General features: G+C 44.2%; 2 protein-coding genes across 7 annotated transcripts in view; one reads left to right on the top strand and one right to left on the bottom strand.

Moving 5' to 3' along the window:
- MED12L (mediator complex subunit 12L) overlaps positions 1-17,026 on the bottom strand; it is a 361,451-nt gene that overhangs the window by 127,227 nt on the left and 217,198 nt on the right. The window lies entirely within an intron of this gene.
- On the top strand, positions 11,014-16,666 carry GPR87 (G protein-coupled receptor 87). Its single transcript, XM_049867086.1, has 2 exons — positions 11,014-11,113; positions 15,476-16,666. The coding sequence occupies exons 1-2, from the start codon at positions 11,014-11,016 to the stop codon at positions 16,516-16,518; spliced, it is 1,143 nt and encodes a 380-aa protein (XP_049723043.1). The 3' UTR covers positions 16,519-16,666.

A 17,026-nucleotide genomic window follows, 5' to 3' on the forward strand; every position in this document is an offset into this window, starting at 1 on the left:
TCGTAGGTGAGGAAGTACAACGCTTTGCTCGGGGTCAGGGTAAAATACAGAGTGAAGAAGTTAATACCTGTCCACTGAATCTAGGACATTTTCCATCAGCCAGGCCACTTCTGTCTTTCCACTCATCAACCAAAGCTGTAAAGCAGAGGCAGCCTGCTCTGGGGCCACAAAACCTTGACTTCACTTCCTTGCTTCGCCTCTCACTATCTTTGTGACATTGGGCAAGTTGCTGGATCCCACTGAGTTATAAGGTTATAAACATTATAAAGAAGCATTATCAGTAACAGAAAGACTGTTGGGAAATCCCCCAAATACTTAAGAGATTAAATAAAGAAGCATCAGATGTAATTCTTGTCTTCAGGGAGTTTATACCCAGTTCACAACCTCCCCCTCCAAAATGTAAAAAAAAATTACAAGTGACGAAAGGTCACCTGAAAACCTAAATGTGAGCCAAATTCTGCTTAATAGCAGGCTACAGATATGAAAGCATAACTTTGAAAAGAGAACTTCAGGGCAGCACCTGAAAAACCTGAATGAAGAGCTGCTCTGCTCTGGGTTCCAACACCTGTGGGCGACAGACTACAAGCGGGTACCAATGAAATGCCCTGTCTATGAATACAGTGACCTAATTCCCTTACAAAAGGAGGTGACTCTTAATGACTGAGCCAGCTTCTCTCCCAAAGCCCTCAGCAGAGGTAGATCTTAGGATTATTGCAGACATACACACACAGGTTTACGATGGGAAATAGTCTTAGATTATAAGCTATTCCGAAATGCAAGAGAGGCTGTATCTTTCCACAGTAACTCGCAACAGGTGGTTTCTGTAAACATCACGCCTTTAGCACTGAAATGTCAGGACTACACAGGTATTCCCATGCCACGTACCAGTTCAGTCCCGATGTGCAGTAAGAAGGTAATAAAATAAGCCGTCAATTCCGAAATTCTTACGCTTTTGATCTGAGCTTCTATGGAAAAAACTGGAAAGTGGAGGACAAATAAGAGAGGTGGTGATATTACAACTCTGTCATTTGAAAACAACCACCACTATCAATCCAAAAACTCAGCTGTGAAACTTGAATGGAATAACAAGACTCTGTGAGCCCCCGGGAGAGTTACGGTCTTGTTACTGCCTGGTGGGGAACACCTGCCAGCTTCTCCCATCAAGGAAGAGTCTCCCCCAGCCCGGCCCAAATGACTTCCAGGTCAAGGTGTCATCCGGTGAGTTTCAACAGCAGGCCAGGTCTGTGTGTTCAGCAGCCTTGAATGCTGACACTTCCCCTGGTCTTCCTAGTCCCCTTCCCAGGAGACAGCAGAGGTCTTGGAGCCCAACGCACCTGGGTTCAAGTCGACACTCCATCACTTACAACCCTTTCTTTTCTTGAGATCTGGAACCTTGGTCTTCAGCAATGTGAAGACCCCAGCAGGGAGCTGGGTATGCCCTAAACAATGGGACCTCCTGCCGTTATTTTTTCAGGGTTGCGAAGAAATACCTGCAAAATCATTTGAAAAGACTGCTAAGTGATGGTCACTAAAGCAGGAAAAATCCAGAGGGGGGAAGGGGATTAAGATACTTTTATACTCAAAGTAGAACATTTAATGTAGTGGTGAAGAGCTTGGCTGCTAACCAAAACGTCGGCAGTTTGAATCCACCAGCCGCTTCTTGGAAACCCGAGGGGCAGTTCTACTCTGTCCACAGCCACCTAAGATTAAATGATACAAGGACCAGGGGTTGCAGAATCAAGTGTTTGTAGGATCAAGCAGAGAATGCTCCTGAGTGAGGAGGACCCAGGAAGCCAGCAGAGAAGGCTGTGAGCACGTCCCTCATCAGGAAGGGGCAGCTAATACTGGTGGATTATTCATGATCAGGGCTGGCACACCTTCTCATTTTTCATGACAGGATGTAGGTCTGGTTTCTTATGTGAAATTTCCTGATGTTTTCAACATCTTTCAGGCCAAGCAAAACTAAGTCGCCAGTTGAAAAGATCATCTGGTCTTTCAAGAGGTTGAGAGTAACACAAACCCCACACTGGCCTATACTTGCCCTCCTACTTCCTCCCCTCCAAAATAAACCTCCATAATCCTTCTTCATTTTTCTTCAGGGCAGTATAATAGAAAGAGCTGCCCCTTGAGTTTCAATCGGATCGGATCTGAATCCCAGCTCCATACTTTATTCGCTGTGTGAGTCAGGGCCAGTTAATTTAACTGTCTGAGCCGTGGGTCTTCCTCACCTGGGAAAGAAAGGAATCACACACCTAGGTCACAGAGTTGCTCTGAGGATTGCCAGAGAGCTCACGTATCTATTTCAGGGTCCGAGACAAAGGAGACACTGAGCACACTAATCCTCTTCCGCCACCCTGATTGCAAAAAGACAGCTTGCAACCAACATCACAGAAACACAGTTAACAAAACAGCCAAAGGATGATATTGATAGGTGGCTGAGGAAAACAGAAGGTCTCTAAGCAGATAGCATCTAACCTTAGGAATGGCTGTGAAACCCCAGCCTACCACAGACATCACATTCTTGAGTGGTTTGATCAGCTCTCAGCTGCAGGAGCAGGCGGTGGTAGGACAGGATTCCCCACCATCGACGTGGTCCTGGAAGGGAGCCCTTTACTAGCACTGGAGGCAATCCTCCTTGCAACACCCTGCAGGTGTTGGGACATGCCGAGAGAGGATCCGTGGCTGAGCTGCAGTAAAAACCGCGCAGACCGTGAAGACAGACAGGCGGCAGAGGGAGGCTCAGAAACAACTTAAAGAAAGGGCCAGATCTTGGAGCAAAATGACAGTGAAGTGGCTCCTCCAAAGAGGAGCTGAGGCAGTTACTAAGCAAATTCTACTACGTGTCTACAACATAGGACAGGAACTTAGTCCCTACCATGTGCAACTGGGCTGACTGCTCTGTAAATGTCTCGTTTTAACCTCCTAGTCATCCTGCCATGAAAGTATTTTCATACCCATCTTACAGATGAGGAAACGGAGGGTCAGAGAGCTGGAAACCAGAGAGCTGGGATCAGAACCCTAGTCAGTCAGACAGCCAAGTCCTTGGTCTTTCGGCTCTACCCACTGTCACCATCCTCTGCTAGGCTAAGACCTCAAACAATAAGCATAATAAAATCTTCCCTCAGTCTTAGGCATAATAAGATCTTCCTCAGTCAGGTCTGTCTCTTCCTCCCAGTGCTCTCTCTTGCCCATTATAGGCATGTATTTTTTTGAGAGCTGTATGAAATCGCTGCCTCCGCTTCCTCACCTCACAAGCATTACTCAATCCTCTGTAATTAGACTCTGCCTTTCCCCTTCCTCCCAACGCGCGCGCACACACACACACACACACACACACTGCCTGCAACACTGGCAAAGATGAACAATAACCTCTTGTTACTGAATCCCACCCAATGGCCCTTTTCTGTCCTATGTCACTTGACTTCCCTGAAGAACAAAACTAGTCACAACTCCTCACAAACTCTCATCTCTTGGTTCACATGATGCTATTCCTTCCAAACTCTTTACCAGTCTTTCAGGAACTCTCCTTTCCGCAGGGTTGCTCCTTAAAAATCTGTCGGCCCTTTCCTATTCTCCATCCACTGGCCAGTTTCCCCCTGGGCAATCTCATCCACTCCCGTAGCTTCATCTTTCACTTATCTTCCTACCTATCACCTATTTGACCCCCCAAATTTACATCACCAGCCAGAAGCACTTCCCCAGGCTCCAGGCCTATACCTTCAATTACCTAGTAGACACCTCCACATGGATATTACAGTTGTTAGGTGCCGTTCAGTTGGTTCTGACTCAGAGAGACCCTATAGGCCAGAGTAGAACTGCCCCATAAGGTTTCCAAGGAGTAGCTGGTGGACTCAAACTGCGGAGCTTTTGATTAGCAGCAGTGCTCTTAACTACTAAGGCACCAGGGCTCTGCAGATATTACATCAAAAAAAAACCAAACCCACTCTCGTCAAGTCGATTCTGACTCATAGCGACCCTATAGGACAGAGTAGAACTGCCCCATAGAGTTTCCAAGGAACACCTCGCGGATTCCAATTACTGACCTCTTGGTTAGCAGCCGTAGCACTTAGCCACTATGCCACTAGGGTTTCCAGATAGTACACAGTCATCATGAAATCAACAAATCTAAATGGAACCCCACCCATCCCAATATGTGTTTCTCCTCTCGAGGGCCCTACGCCAGTGAAAGAAACCAACACCTAAATACCTGGGAGACCTCCAACACTCCCCTCCCTTTTCACCATTATCATCAGCCACCCATCCCTCAACATGCCTCCCATTTATCACATCTTTCCATCCCTCAATGCCACTGTCATCTTCCTACAGAGGACTGCATCTTATCTCTGGCCATACTCAGCATCACCATGTGCTCCCTTCCCACCCAACCTTCAGCAAGCCCGCCACAACCCAGCCATCAGCTGCCATGGAACCTTCCCCCTCAGCCAGGGCACTCCTGTCCTTCCACAGCATCCCAAACCTATCACTCTGCACTGGAATGGTCTGTTTACGTCTGGATCCTCAACTAGATTATAAATTCCTGGAGAACAGCCCAGTTGAGGGCAGGAACTCACCCTCCTTTTTACATTCCCAGGGCCCGGGACATGATTAGACTCTCACTAAATGTCTTTATGAAAGAAAGAGGCTGACACTGAAGGATAGGTAGTTATATTCAAGGAGAGGGAAAGAATGGGGGAAAAGGAGGTCCTTCAAGGAGCAGGAATGAGGAAAATCAGAAGGCCCTGGTGGCGCAGTGGTTAAGCGTATGGCTGCTAACCAAAAGGTTGGCAGTTCGAATCCACCAGCTGCTCCTTGGGAACCTTATGGGGCAGTTCTACTCTAACCTAGAGGGTCACTATGATTCGGAATCGACTGGACGGCAATGGGTTTGGCTTTTTTGGTAAACGCAAGGAATGCCCCGAGGATCAACAGTTTGCTTAAAGTAGAGAGCTTCCGATCAGCTTACAAACAATCTTGAATTTTATTTGAGCAAGGATTAATGGAAATAATGGAAGCAAAAAAAAAAAAAAAAAAAATGCTATTTACCTAACACTTATTTTGTAAATGCATATTTTAATTTAACCTCATAATGATGCTATTAAGCAGGTATTAATTGTCTCCACAATTCACTAGGTTAATTTTGGGGCAGATTCCCCCAAGTTTATCAACACTTTTTAACAATCAGAACCCAGCATGCTTTAGCTTCCTCACTCCATAATCTTCAACACTACAGAAATGACTCCTCATATTTGATTAGTAATTGTAGCTCAGAATTGCCCTACCATATAATGACTCGGGATTCGAGGGCAAAAGAAGGACATGGCTACATGTGTTGTATAGGAAGATTAATCTGGAAACAAGAAGGAGACATTTGAGAGGAAAGAACCTAGAGGCAGAAAGAGGAGTCAGTACAGTGGGCAAACATGAGACTCAGAGAGCCTCAGTCTGGAAGAGGACCACGGGGATACCCAGGAAGGCACAGAGCAAAGGCAAGGTATCGTCACAGAAGAATGGCAAGACTAGGTGAGGGAATGATGAGATGTGAGGGGCAAGGAAGAGGACGTATCAAATAAAGTAGTTAGATTTGAAACTCTGGTGGCCAAGAAATGAAGCCATATTCATAAAAAGGGATACGAGAAAAAGTTGTTTCTTTAGAGGAACGGAAAATGAGCTAAATTGTAAATATGTTGAGTTAAAGGACCAGAGAAATATCGGACACTCCAATGTAAAGAATGACTGAAGTCTGGGTAAGAGAGCGATCACAGAGTCATTACACAGAGGGGATGGCCGGGAGCCAACTGGACACCAGCTCCCTTGAAAACAAAGGCAACCGAAGAACTAGCGTCTGCAACCTCCATTTGGGTAAAGTGGAAGATAGAGAAAAGCAGAAGGAAGCTCTCAGGAGCCAGCAGACAACAGAACATCTCAATTCCCAAACCTGAATAACAAAGTTGATTCCAGAAATCCAAATAATACGTGTCAGCTAATTAAACCCCCAACTCTTCCATATACTTTTAATAGAAATTATTAAGAAAATGGGAACATGGATTGTCCAAAACATACAAATCACCACCATTATCGGGTGTCTCTGGATACTGGAGTCAATTCCGAAAGAAGAGAGGCAAAAATGAATTATAGAGATCGTTTAGGTAGCGCCCCTCACCAGCACCAAGAGGTAAAGCTCCTGCCACGGGTACTTCACACATCACTATCTTCTTAAACAGAGGACAGGGAACGTGCTGTCCTATGTTCTTTTTTCTTGGTCTTGATAAGTCTTCCATTATTGCACAGTCAGTTGCTAGCTTAGTTTTATTCCTTTTCTTTTCTGTGTTCTCTCTCTCTTTTTAAAAAAGCTTTATTGAGGTTGAGGTTTAGATGCTATAATTTCCACCCATTTTAAGTGTACAACACAATGACTGTTAGTTGATTTAAAACACTGTGCAACCTTCACCGTACCCAGTTTTTATCCACTTAACGAGACCTGTCATGCCCTTCACATTTAATCTTAGCTCCCCAGCAAACACGGATCTACTTTCTACCTCTACGGATTTGCCTTTTCTGGACACTGAATCTAAATGGAATTGTACAATGTGGTCTTTGTATCTGGCTTCTTTCCCTTAGCAAACTGCTTCTGAGGTTCACCCATATTGTAGTATCCATCAGTATTTCATTCCTTTTCATCGGTGAACAGTATTCCATTGTATGGACAGGCATGTTTCGCTATTGTGACTAGTGCTGCTATGGACATTCATATACAAGTCTTTGCGTAGACGTATGTTTTCATTTCTCTCGGGTAGATTCCTAGAAATGGAATTGCTGTGTTGTATGGTCAATTTACGCTTAACTTCTTAAGAAACTGCTGAACTGTTTCCACATTGGCCTTATCATTCCACATTCTCACCAGCAATGTAGGAAGGCTCCTGTTTCTCCACATCCTTGCCAACACTTATTACTGTCCGTTTCTAATTTATGGCCATTCTAATAGGTATAAAATGGTACCTCATTGCCATTTTAATTTTAATTCCTTAATGAGTAGTGAAGGAGCTCTGATGGAACGGTGGTTAACCGCTCAGCTACTAACCCAAAAGCTCAGCAGTACCAACCCACCAGCCGCTCCACAGGAGAAAGATGTGGCAGTCTGCTTCCATAAAGGTTACAGCCTTAGAAACACTACAGGGCAGCTCTACTCCATTAACAACAACAACAAAAAAAAAGACCTTTTGAGTGCCCGCTACACACCAAATACTACAGAGATTCAAAGCAAAGCATGGATTTAAAAAAAAAAAAAAACAAGCTCATTGCCATCGAGTCAATTCTGACTCAAAGCAACCCTATAGGATGACCTGCCCCATAGGGTTTCCAAGACTGTAATCTTTATGGAAGCAGACTGCCACAGCTTTCTTTCATGTTGGGTTCGAAATGCCAACCTTTCATACAGCCAAGCACTTAGGCACTGTGCCACCAGGGCTCTCTAAGGCATGAATAGAGCATCTAAGTTCTCAAAAGAGCAATCTGGGGGCAGAAATGGAAAGAAGTGAACACTTGAAAAGCGCTGTTCCCATCTTCTACCAAATCAAGTACCCTAACTACATGAGATTCTAAGGAAGGGATGGACGCTGTGGCAGGAGAAGAAATAATTCGGACCTTTCCACCTGCTGGAAAATTCTTACAGAGACTTTTGCCTCCAATGTGCTCTTTCCCTGCTGACTTGGCAAATGGCAGGAACAAGAGTAACAGCTTACACCAGCCACAAGTTTGCTTTGTACTAGGGGAACGGGTTACTTGGGTTCTCTTAGCAGCTGTACAATATGAGAGTGACATCAGTGACGGGACATGAAAGCTCCACATGGTTTCATTTCATGAGAAAAAGAGCGACTTCCCTTATAGCAAGCCGTTCCGTAAGCACGTTTTACTTCAGCAGCTAGCTTTCCAAAAACCGTTCTCAGGATTTCTCTTTCATCCACACCTGGGGAGAGCTTGAAAACAGAGAACGGACGGGGCTGCTGAAGGAGAGGTGGGGAAAACGGTGTGTGATCTCAGGTAATCTTTGTTAAAATGTTATGGGAGTGTGATGCTCTGAAAGGCTAAGTGACACCAGTCACTGAAACCCCATTTAATTATCCTTTCCTGGCCAAACTTTCAGGTTGGATGGAATACAGTCCTCAGAAAGAAATACGGGTACTCACTAGGCAAACATTCAAACGATAATTCAATTCTTACATGGGAACCTGTATTTGGGGAGTACTATAAACTCATGTGAATTTCATTCCTTATAGAGATTTGGTGCAGTGGTTAAAGTGCTCAGCTGATAACCAAAAGGTCGGTGGTTCGAACCCACGAGCTGCTCTGAGGGAAAAAGATATGGCAGTCTGCTTCTGTAAAGATTTACAGCCTTGGAAACCCTACGGGGCAGTTCTACTCTGTCCCACAGGGGTTGCTAGAAGTCGGAATCGACTTGAAGGCAGTGGGTATGGTTGGTTTTTTCTTTTTTAATCCAAATCCAGAAAGGTCAAGTAACTTGTGGAGGTCACGCTGCTGGTTAGTATAAAGTCAGAACCAGAACCCCAGAGATTACAAGAACAGGATGTTCAATGCACTCTTACATATATCAGTGCTAAATCTTTAAAAACTTCAAAAAAAAAAAAAAGCAATATCCAAGTGTAAATTAAAAAAAAAAAAACACCCAAACTTGTCACTGTCAAACGGATTCCAACTCCTGGAGATGTCACGTGTTAAAGAGCAGAGCTGCTACACAGGGTTTTGTTGGCTGTAATCTCGACGGAAGCAGTTTGCCTGCCTTTCTTTCCTGGAGCCACTGCGTGGGTTCAAACCGCCAATCTTTAGGTCAGCAGCTAATCACAAGTTCTGTCGCACACGCGTTCAACTATATATAACCAGCTGCTGCTGAGTCGATGCCAACTCGTGGATACCCCATGTGTCTTACAGTAGAATTGTGCTCCGTAAAGTTTTCCATAGTGGGTTTTTCAAAAGTAAATCACCAGGCCTTTCTTTCGAGGATCCTCTGGATAGACTTGAATATCCAGCCTTTTGATTAGCAGCCAAGTATGTTAACCATCTGCACTACCCAGGGACTCCTGCAACTACATATTCTAAGATTGAAAAAAAAAAAAAAGGGACAGGATGATGCAAAGTGTGGTATCACGTTGAGGAAAGCAATTTGGCCTTTGTTCTTGATTCTCTGGAGCCACATGAGGCTAATAAATGGAAGCTGACCAGACCAAGAGCGGCCGCTTGGGGGCCAATGCTGACTAAGCCCTAGAGGCATGACGAAATCAATCATGATCATATGGGGAAACTGATAAGAACCCTGAAGCATAAGGCTCAGCAGAGCTTCCTGTTTGGTGACCATGCATGGGAGAGGGTAGCACACTCCTCTCTGAGACATGGAAATTCCGCACTGTGATTTCTCTCAGACCTCACCCCATGCGTCTCTTTGTTTATAGCCTTTTTGGCTATAATAAAGTTGTAGCCATTAGTACGGTGAGTCGTTTGAGCAAATTAACGTACCCACGGGAACAGTGAGAGCCAGCAGTGACAGCATTTGGGTGATGTGAAAGAAGGTATCCTAACTTGTCAGCTCTGACCCAGCTCTGGGTGGTTAGGAAAGGAGAGAGAGTATGTCACGTGAGTGACTGGCCTGGAGGATGGAGACGTGGGAAGGTGGGGACTGGAACCATTTTCACACTTTGGGAGTTGGATTCATGGTGACCCATACCACGCAGCAACAAAGGTGGGATCTGACCATCTTGCTCCTTGTTTAGCACAGGGAGGAGCGGGGATGAGAAGGCAGATAAGCCAACACCTGCTCCATGCATTTTTGAACCCAGGTTCTGATAAGCGCCTCACGTATTATCTCACATAATCCTTATTACATCCCGTGGGATTATTATTATGATTTCCATTTTAGAGACGAGGACACTGAGTCATAGAGACATGAAGTAACTTTCCCAAGGTCACAGTGACATCCAAATGGAGAGTACAACCTCCACAGAAATGATCCCTAACTCATACAGGCTGAAAGAGGGCATAGAAATAGATACCTCATGTGTGGCACAGGTGTTCATATCCAAAGAGTATGCCATTTTCTGAATCATGGAGGTATATACATTTCCTTTCATTGAAAATGGAGCCCTAGCGGTGCAGTGGTTAAGAACTCAGGCTGCTACTAACCAAAGGGTTGGTAATTCGAATCCACCAGCCGCTCCTTGGAAACCCTATGGGGACAGTTCCACTCTGTCTATAGGGTCGCTATGAGTTGGAGTTGACTGGACAGCAATGGGGTTTTGGTTCCCATTGAAAACACCAAAATACTGTACATTCAAATCCGTTCCCACTTTTTTTTTCCTTTTTCTCTTTTTCTCCAGAAATCAAACAAGGAGTAACCTATGCTAGACCCAAGCTTCAGCTGTCTCCGAGCGTTTCCTGACACACATTTTTGCCTACCGTCCATCACAACGGAAAAATGGGATTCAACGTGACGCTGACAAAACCACCAGGTAAAACCACAGGGAAAGACGCAGGGAGACTTTACTTCATCAATAACTGTCATTTAAACTGTGTGGCACTGGGTCTTTGACAGCCACAGCGCAAAAGGGCAAAAGAAACCAGCGTTTAGCCTTAACTACAGAACAGCAAACATGCAGGACCGCATTAGTGACATCAACTTAACTTGCGATCACTTACTCTTGAACCGTTTCATCCAGAGACCAGCTCTAAAATTAATACTAGGATTAAACCAATAAAATTTTTAAACCCAAGCTGAAGTTCATTATTACTGTCCAGACTTAATATTCTAAACCAAGGTTCACTGATGTTCCCCGGAGGCCAAAGACAACATCTACCTCCTCTACTAGGTAACTAGTTAGAAAGCTATCACACAAAGGCTGCTGTGGTAGTGACACCCATGATTTGCATGACTTTAGCATCTCACGCCCATCTGGCAGGTAGAGCAGTGACATACTGTTGATACGGTCACATTCTGTGCCAAAGGCTGACATGCCCAATGAGCAATCGCACTGCAAAATTACGGAAGGCAGCATCACCAAGATTCTGCAGCACTTTAGCATTCACAACGTGGCTGCTACTAAGACAGGCTGTAACCGATGCCTTCTGTTAGACAACAAACACCTACTAAGTACTACATACTGTGGGAGACCCAGCAAAACAGCTAGTACCTACTCCATTCTACAAAGCCGTTAAGTGACCAGGCTAGCTCTACCCAACAGGACCTTCTGCAGTGATGAAATGCTCCGTTTGTGGTGCCCAGCAAAGCCACATGTGGCTACTGAGGAGCTTACATGTGGCTAGGACAATGGAAAAACTAAACTTTGAGTTGTATTTCACTTTATTTAAATTTAAAAAGTCACAAGTGGTTTGTGCTTTTATCTGGCTACGAAACTCATGCAGCCCCCCAACACATACACACAATATCCCCCCTACGCACACACACAATATCCCCCTACACAGACACACACACAAATATTCCCCCTGCAGACACACACACACATAATATCCCCCGCTACACACACACAAATATCCTCTCCACACACACACACTATCCCCCTATACACACACACAATATCCCCCCTACAGACACACACAGTACCCCTCTACACAGACACACACACACACAAATATCCTCCCTACACACACACAGTATCTCCCCTACACACACACACACACAATATCCCCCCTACACAGACACACACAAACACACAATATCCCCCCTACACAGACACTCAAATACACAAACGTACAGACACATGACACCAAGGCACAAAATTATCTACCATGGAACTACAGTTCTTACATCATGGCATTTGTCAATTTGTCAACAGGAGTTGAGAGGAAAAAATACATTTTTACTTCAATTATCACTCTGTATCAAGTCCTATGCTAAACAATACAGGGAATGCCATCCTAGTAAACAAGGAATATGTGAGAAAACAGTCTTTACACTGTAAAAACAGCTTTTAATTTCCTCTTAATTGAATCCCAAATCTACCGTCATTGAAAATGTTCCCTAACTTGGCCAAGTTCTTCACAGGCAGTGAAGAACAACATGCCTGGAAGGCCGTTTGCTTTTAATGGTCTGAACAGAAACACTGCAAGGGGAAGTGCTTCTGAGCACACCCGCACTTTCTGGAGAAACTTGGGAGTAATCACAGAGAAAAGAAGAAATGATGGCACTGGCAGAAAAGAACATGACATAAACCTAATTCCAAAGAAACCAACCAATCAAATAAAACTCTCTATATTAAGTTTTGAGCCTTCCAGAGCAATTCACACCATATTATTTCACAAAATAACCCGTAACAGGCTTCAACCACCCATTTGTTTAAGCTGCATTGTAAATGTGCAATTTGGGAATAAAGTAATAACTGGATCCAGGCCTATACCACAGAATTAAGAAGTCCTATATCCCAGAACGTTAATCCCAAACATATACTAAGGAAGCAGATACAAGAAGTACAAGATCAGCAAGTTGAACACCAGACTGTCTCAAAGCCACAAAACAGCTCAATAACCACCCTGGAATGAGGCCACTCTCACTTGGAATTTTTTCTTTACGAGACACAGAATACGCACGGGGACTTTTTGACACTCTGATTTCAGGCTCTATCTTCAGTAATAACCATACTTGTTACGTAAATCATCATTTAATAAGAGTGCTTGTTCATATAATTAATACTTCATAACGATATACTATGCACCCCTTCAAGTATGGGTTCTTCCACTGCACAGTGAACATGCACAGCTTTCTGCAGGCAGCTCCGACGAGCCAACACAAGGGACTGAAATACTCCGTGTCTACCATACTCCCACTGCCATGGAGTCGATTCCACCTCCTAGCAACCGTACAGGATAGAGCAGAGCTGCCCCATGGGGTCTCCACGGCTGTAATCTTTACAGTAGCAGACTGCCACATCTTTCTCCCATGGAGTGGCTGGTGGGTTCAAACCACCAACCTTTCGGTTAGCAGCCAAGCGCTTAACCACTGCACCACCAGCATTCCTTCTTGGAATGCTACTGGAGTGTATTATTCTATTAGCGTTTGCTTTGAAAACCAACTCATAAGCCATCATTTCAGGAGATGACAGTTTCAGGCTGTGCCCTTCAGCGAGACGTTCCATCCCGATAAAAACTTGTCTTCTCTCTACTTGCACTAGGGATCTATTCTGGGTTAGAAGAAAGTGACTGATAATAGTTTAATTGGGTAAATTGACTCAATGAAGTGTCTTAACCCTGTGAAAACTGCACATCTTTGGAATCTTCTCATGGTGTTAATGCTGACATGGGTCTTCCGGTGCAGAAGCAGTCAAAACCGCAACACTTCATCAAATCAGAACAGGCTGGAAGAATACCGTTCAAGACAATATTTGAAACTGACAGCAGAAACAGAGATGGCAGCTGAATCAGGCATTTTAAACTCATCAAGCTTAATAATGCTCTGGGTCTCCTAACAGGCTAGTCCAGGTATAAATTACTAGCCTCTGTAAGGATATGTAAGCCAGGGAAACCAGTTTTTAAAAACAGTCACAGCAGGAAATAAAAGGCAAAGAATTAGAAAGAGAACCAGGTTACTCACGGAAAGCTTACACTTAAATTTCAGCTGGCAATTTAAGAACCTGTTTTTGGATTATAATCATCAAAACTCTATTCCCTGTTTCACGTCTTCAAAGGAGGAACCCCGATATATACTAAACTGCCTGTCATGTAGGGAAATACGGGTCAAACTCAGGCTGTTACCTCTAAAATAAAATAATCATAAAACATGATTGTAATTGCATTATCAGTTAGCAGAAAGTAAAAACACATAAATGGCCATTCTGGTAGCCCTGCACCCAAAAAGTACATTCGTAAATTGTATTAGCTCAGGTTCTCCAAAAAACAGATGACAAAATGTGATTGGAGAGCCCAGAGATTTATTAGGGGGAAAACCTGCAAGGGGAATGCAGAGGGACCCTGAGGAGGCTGGGAAAACCTTAACTACAGTGCAGGTCTGACCCCAGTGCAGGAGAGAGGGAAGGAAGGAAGGTTGAGGAGAAAGGGTCAGACTATAGGGAAGTTTTCAAGAACGTTTTGAACAGATGGATGAGGCATTCCGCAGCCAAAGTTGTTCATCAAAGGAGCCTCTCTTCTTGCAGGAATGAGCCGTCTTAGGACCTGTGTCACGCTCAGCTACAGGCTGGGAGTCGACCACGGGAATCACGGCGTTGGGACAGAGTGGTGGTAGAGTCAGAGCACTGCAGCTGGAGCTGTCCATCGATTAAGCCCCCGGCAGTAGATTTGCGAGGCCCATTTTCATATATGGACATGAAGCAAATGCTCATAAACCATTTCACTGATCACATGACAGCATGGGGTATAGTACAGGTTTTTAGTAACATGAACTAAAATCTCCAGAGAAGCAAAAAATTTTAAAAATTCACAGAATAGATGCAATAGGTATAACTCGGCCTTATGCCTAAGAATGCACCAGCCTAGATTTCTTTTTAACAAGCTGTCCTCTTTGAAAACACTTAACGAGTATGAACAATAACAAATAACATTTTTCACTGGACTAAGGAGAAAGTCTTTACTTGTAGATATTCTTAATTACACAAACACATCTTAATGAGAAATATACCAAGGCATATAAACATGTACGATAATCAGCATTAACCTTCCTACCTACCTACCTACAACTTAAAGTCTACTAAGGTAAACATGAACCTCAGAGATTAACCAAGTCACATCTACCTAGAAATTTTTTTTTTTTTAATCTATTACTCTGGAAGACAGTAAATTTTCCTTTGTTTTTTTTTTTTTAAGCGAATATTTTAAATTTACTCCTAATAATAGCCCCTAAAGGTTCGTAAGTACTATAAGAAAGACAGAGATGAAAAACTCAAAATGATCCACTAGTTTCGCTCCTTCCCAACTCTTATCGACCCCTATACGGCATCCAACTGGGGCGGGTGGAGGATTTATTTTAGAGACTGTATCAAAGACTACACTGAAATCAATAACAATGCGCTGGCCATTTTATTTTTTTGTCACAGGAAATTTCCATTTCCTACCCCCAGATCTTGTTGACTCTATTTGTTGTCAAACACCGCATTAAAAATCAAGATAATGTACAGTGGTGTATTTATTCTCATTTTCAAAAAGTTAGCACAGGGAATCAGAAAAATCAGTTTTTACTCAACAACAACAACAAAAATCCATTACTCAAAGATAAAAGGGTCAAGGGACTTCAGTGTGTGCGAGTACGTGTGAGCTGTGTGTGTTGCAGCGGGGGCACCAATTCCTTGGCCACGTTAAACATAAACAATGTACTAACTTGACTGTTTCAATTGCTGATGTCATTTTTCAACTCGCCCCGAACAGCGAGGGTCCCGTCTGTAAGGCAGCCTTGTAGTCGTGGGGCATGCATGCAAAGCGCTGACGTCATGTCTTCCTGCTTCTCCTACAGACCAGGAGCTGCCCGGCCAAGGGAGTCACGCTCCAAGTAACGTGAGTGACGGACCCGGAAAGAACGCCACCGCCCACAACGAGTTCGACACTATCATCTTGCCCGTGCTTTACCTTGTCATATTCGTGGCGAGCATCTTGCTGAATGGTCTGGCAGTATGGATCTTCTTCCACATTAGGAATAAAACCAGCTTCATATTTTATCTCAAGAACATAGTGGTTGCTGACCTCATAATGACACTGACATTTCCCTTCAGAATAGTACACAATGCAGGATTTGGACCTTGGTACTTCAAGGTCGTCCTCTGCAGATACACCTCCGTTCTGTTTTACGCAAACATGTACACCTCCATCGTGTTTCTGGGGCTGATAAGCATCGATCGCTACCTGAAGGTGGTGAAGCCGTTTGGGGACTCCCGGATGTACAGCATAACCTTTACCAAGGTCTTATCTATCTGCGTTTGGGTGATCATGGCTTTTCTGTCCTTGCCGAACATCATCCTAACGAACCATCAGCCGACTCAGGAAAATATTCACGACTGCCTGAAACTGAAAAGTCCCTTGGGAGTCAGATGGCATAAAGCAGTCATTTACGTCAACAGCTGTTTGTTTGTGGCTGTGCTGGTGATACTGATCGGCTGTTACATAGCCATATCCAGGTACATCCATAAATCCAGCCGGCAGTTCGTAAGTCAGTCAAGCCGGAAACGAAAGCACAACCAGAGTATCAGGGTGGTCGTGGCCGTGTTTTTTACGTGTTTTCTACCCTATCACTTGTGCAGAATTCCATTTATGCTGAGCCACCTGGACAAGCTTTTAGATGAATCTGCACACAAAATCCTGCATTACTGCAAAGAGATGACCCTTTTCTTGTCGGCATGCAATGTGTGTCTGGATCCAATCATTTACTTTTTCATGTGCAGGTCGTTTTCAAGAAGGTTATTCAAGAAATCAAATATCAGGACCAGGAGCGAAAGCATCAGATCCCTGCAAAGCGTGAGAAGATCCGAAGTCCGCGTATATTACGACTACACAGATGTGTAAAGGGGACGTGTAGGGGACACAGGCCACCAGGCCTTCTTCTCCCTGGTGCCGAAATGGATGTGTACACAGTGTAAATAAACATTTCTTTTGATTACCCTTGCTTGAGCCTATCAAAATATGGATAAAATGGTGTCAACTTGGGGCATGACTTGGAACCGAGATAAACAAACGTAAAGGCCCAGCGAAAGTCCGATGAACAAGAAGCGGTGGGTGGCTGAACGGCAGCTTCCCCACCCAATGTTTAAGGAGCAGACGGAGGCGCAGGGAGAGCCTCGGCAAAGCCTGCTCGCTGCAGCCTTCTCTCCCCCAGGACCCACTGCTGCGGCGAAGCCGCTTTTGCGGAAAACAGAAAGTACAAAGAAGAGAATCCACTTAGCTTTGGGGTCCAAAGTTTGGGCAATAAATGGATGTTTTTGGCACAGCTTATTCATTGCAAATATAATTCAGTAAAATATTGATTACTGAAGGAGCCCGGGTGACGCAGTGGTTAAAGAAATCAACTGCTAAC

The sequence above is a fragment of the Elephas maximus genome, chromosome 23 (genome assembly GCF_024166365.1).
Source record: "Elephas maximus indicus isolate mEleMax1 chromosome 23, mEleMax1 primary haplotype, whole genome shotgun sequence".
NCBI lineage: Eukaryota > Metazoa > Chordata > Mammalia > Proboscidea > Elephantidae > Elephas > Elephas maximus.

Coding starts and splice junctions, on each gene's coding strand:
- GPR87 (XM_049867086.1), top strand. CDS start 11,014: ATGCCCAATGAGCAATCGCACTGCAAAATTACGGAAGGCAGCATCACC. Junction 11,114..15,475: donor GGCTGCTACTAAGACAGGCT/GTAACCGATGCC, acceptor CTTCTCCTACAG/ACCAGGAGCTGCCCGGCCAA.